At 39.3% G+C, this 4,134-nt stretch overlaps 1 protein-coding gene across 1 annotated transcript in view; it reads left to right on the top strand.

Moving 5' to 3' along the window:
• Positions 1 to 743: 743 nt before the first annotated feature.
• MAP3K19 (mitogen-activated protein kinase kinase kinase 19) overlaps positions 744 to 4,134 on the top strand; it is a 60,895-nt gene continuing 57,504 nt past the window's right edge. Inside the window, 2 exon segments of the mRNA XM_011937721.1 lie at positions 744 to 765; positions 3,561 to 3,676. Of these exon segments, the coding sequence (XP_011793111.1) occupies positions 744 to 765; positions 3,561 to 3,676 (138 nt within the window).

The raw sequence follows: 4,134 nt of genomic DNA, 5'->3' as shown, positions 1-4,134 counted from the left end.
AAAAAAAAAAAAGGGGAAACAAAAGGAGATCATTAACCTGATCATATCAAACCCATCGTAGGGTGCCAAAAAGGAGGTGCCTCCTCGTGGCCCTGGTTATCATCCTGCCTGTGATGAATGACTTTACAAAATATCCCCTGTAGTACAGTAACAGTATTAGTAACAAACATTGTAGCCCATAGAAAACTGTGGAATGAGACCCAAGACGTACAACAAACTGGCAACAGTGGTTGCCTGCAGCGAGAGAACTGGAGATGCAATTTGCACTGTGTACTCATTTGTACCTTTTGAATATTTATAAAAATTAACATATCCCAAATAAATATACTACTACTCTATATTTTACTGGTTAAAAAAAAAAAAAAAAAAAGGATTATAAAAATTTTGTCCAAAGTCGGGAATTCTCTGCAAATCTTAGAATGTTTTTAGAATGGGGATGGGAATAAAGATATACAGCAAATTCCTTTCATTTAAAATCTTGGAAAATTGTCATCCTCTATTCATACATTTTGAAATAATTATTATTGTCCCCAAACTACGTAAGATTACTTTTTATTTATTTGATGTAAATGTTTGCCCTCTCATATTAGTTTTCTTTTTTCAACAGATTCAACTAAATAAACTTTAATGTTGATTCTGTTCTTCCTAGAGATCCTAAACTTTGTGATTTTAGTGGAAAATCAGCGATACATTATGTATCACAAATAGAGAGTTCAAAGAAACAGAAGCTTTTGGACATTTTAATGAGTTCTATGCCAAAACCAGGTAAATACTTTCACTCCACGTGCATAATTTCCCAACCCAAAAATTCCTGTTATAACTCTTTCTTTTTCTACATCTGTTTGATGGATCCATTTAAAGAAATCAAGTCCACGGCTATTTATGGAGCAGTGACTCTGTATAAGGCCCATGACTAGGTGCTCTGGGGGATGCAAAGAAGTCTAATGCAAGGTTTAAACTTTTGAAAATATACAGCATGGTCAGGGACACATCACGTAAGTCAGAGAGAAAGAGCTTGCTGTAAACTTGAAAGGGGAAGAAGGACTTATAGTGGTTCTTGAAGGCTGGACAACTGTGGGAAGGTTTGATATAGGTGGGAAAAGAGTCCAATCAAAGACATAGAAACAGCCACAGCAAGAAGTATAATGAAAAGTGTGCCACTGAGCAACGTGTGACTTTGTGAAAGCTGCCCGACTTTATTGTTTGATTCGTTTTCTGTTTGAAGTTTCGGGGGCAGAGGACAAAGCTATACCTAAGAATGTTTCATGAAAGAGGTGAGACTTGATCTGACCCTTGAAAAAACGATGCAATTTGATTTTGTGGCGCAGAGGCCCCTTGCTGGGAGTGAGCATGGCTTATCCCAGGGGCAAACAAGAAACTAGAACTGAAAGTTCATGTCAGGGAAAAGAGAAAGAAAAGGTCAGATACATAAAGAAACTGGGTCTATGGAGGGGAGAGCCTTAGATGTCAGGCTGAAGGACATCACTTTTTTAAAAAATAAAACAGACACTAAAGAAGTTTAAGCCAGAGAATGATGAAGGCCATGCCTTAGGAATATTAACCTGTTCCTATCGTGTTGGATACATCTGAGGGAAAAGGCACTTCTATAATTTCTATTAAGAAATTATAGAAGTGCCCATATGTGTGGTGGTAAGAACTAGGGAGTGAGTCCTTGGGTGGGGCGCAAGATTGAGAGATGCTGGGAGTGGTGGATCTAGGAGACATTGTGGAAGAACAATTCACAGAACTGCGAGATGTGATGTTGACAGCGAAGACGCAGAGACAAAAGTTGTGTCAAAGATGACTAAATTTTAAGGCCTGTAAAGTATGGATGATGGAAATACAACCAACAAAATGGGAGCACATTGGGACTTTTCAAGTAACAAGTTTCTGTAGGACTGGGCTTGTGGGAAAGGACCAGTCGAAAGGCTAGTTTGGGAGTTCTCTACAAAGAGGAGATTGTGAGGACATGATGGTGGGTGAGGTTGTTGAGGGACTGATGAGAGTGAGAAAATTGCAGAGGGCTGAGCTGAGGAGGTGCACACACAGATAGAGAGGAGTGGTACCGACATCAGGACTCAGGAAGTGAGAGGAGGAGGAGAGGGAGAATCAAAAGAGGGTTGCAGGAAGAAAGGAGCAGGAAACAATGTTAAATTGGAAAAGAGATTACAAAGCAGATGTGGTAAGGATGTGAGACATTTCAATGGCAGGATGTAGGCAGAAGATAGATTGTAGAGAGTAAAGCAGGAAAATATGGTGAAGAAATGGAAGGTCTGGGTATAGATCACTTGTTCAATTTTGTCTCCACTACAAGATAAGCAGAGGAGCCACTGAAAGAGGGAGTTTTTGTTGAAAGAAGCCAATGCTTATTTGAAGAAGTCAGGATAGCAGGAGGGGATACATATGAGAGCAATGTCCCTAGGGTACAAACTGGGAGTCTGCTGTTTGGTGTTAGGAACTCTGTCCATTTAATGTGGCTTTAATCCCCAGATAAGAAGTGTGCTCAGAGGAGCTGAGTGTCTTTGTTCTGGGCAACTGTAGAGCAAATGTGATTTCCAGCTCATCATTAGGGTTTCACTTAGCAACTTTGCCTACCACAAACCATTAATCCCAAACATTTGAAGTGGTAACTCTTGATTGCTATTAATTTAACTTCATGATTCACTCCCTTCTACAAACTAAAGAGGAACGTTTGAGCGATCTAAATTTTTTAAATTATAGGATGGTCTGTAAGGCCCTGTATTGATTGCTCTGATTTCAGTTGTTAGCCAAACTGTGCAGAAATTATCCTCAGTCCCCAAGAAATAACTTCAGGGGCTTCAGGGCAGTGCACAGATTCAGAGAAAGAAAATCCAATATCGATTGAGCCGGCACTAAGTATTCAGTACCCTGAAAAATACATGGAAGTTTTTCAGGGTTTAGTTGGAAGAGTCCAAGAAGCGTCTCCTAATCTTCCACAAATAGAAGTCCGTAATGATGGGTCATCCTCAGGAAACATGGAAGACAGATGTCCTTCCTCTGCACAGCTCTGGAGAAGAGGGTTCCCTAACCTTGAACTGCTGACAGCTTTAATGGTTAAAAAGTTCTTACTCATGTCCCAGCACCCTACGGAGGGTTTTGCAATGACGATGTAGACATTAAGTATGAGGTAACTGGATTTAAGTTTAACTAAAATCTGACTCTTGTTAAGTTTTAATTTCTCATACAGCTTAAAATTTAGTGGGTACTCAGATCAGATAGGATGATTGATTCATCCTAACTCTCTAAAAAATTTTGCTTGCTCAAAATCTCAAAGTACCTGTTTGATTTTTTTGTCCTCATGCAATAGCAGTTACCATCAAAGCCTTTAAAAAAATAGTAAGCGATCCACTCTGTGGACTCTTGTCTTCACATCCCTTCTTGTGAAAATTAGTGCCAGAAGCTTCATCAGGATCCCAGACCGCTATTTCAGGAAAATGTGTGACAAAATGGAGCTGATTTTAGAACATAGAGCTAGATCTTCCTTTGAAATTGCTGGAGATTAATCTTATCAAAACGTACTATTATGTTTCTTTTGATAGAAAGACATGCTGAGTCATTGCTTGACATTTGTCATGATACAAACTCTTCTCCAACTGATATGATGATAGTTACCAAAAATCAAAACATCATCTTGCAAAGCATCAGCAGCAGTGAGGTAAGAGCTTTAAAGAAACAACAGAGAGCCTACTCCATCTACTACTTTATTTGTGTTGCTTGAATACTTCATAACAATCCTATATTACAATTTTATTTTTAAGTGTAATCTTAAAAAAACACATTTGGTAAGACGCTCTTCTGAAAGTTTAATCTCTGAGCAGTAATTAGCTAGTAAACTCTGAGACTCATGTATAAGATGTGTGTGTATGTGTGTGTGTGTGTGTGTGTCTTAGTTCTGGCTGCTATAACAAAGTACCATAGATTGGGTAGCTTATAAACAGAAATTTGTTTCTTGCAGTTTGGGAGTCTGGAAGTCTGAAATCAGGGCGCCAGCAGGTTTGAGTCTGGTGAGGGCTGTCTTCTGGACTGCAGATTGCCAACCTCTCATATGCTCACTTGATGGAGAGACAGCTAGCTAGTGCTCTGGGGTCCGTTTTATAAGAGGCACTAATCCCA

This window comes from Colobus angolensis, unplaced genomic scaffold (genome assembly GCF_000951035.1).
Source record: "Colobus angolensis palliatus isolate OR3802 unplaced genomic scaffold, Cang.pa_1.0 Scaffold168, whole genome shotgun sequence".
Classification (NCBI taxonomy): Eukaryota; Metazoa; Chordata; class Mammalia; order Primates; family Cercopithecidae; genus Colobus; species Colobus angolensis.
Note: the sequence above shows the minus strand (reverse complement) of the source record. Positions and strands in the feature narration are given on the sequence as shown.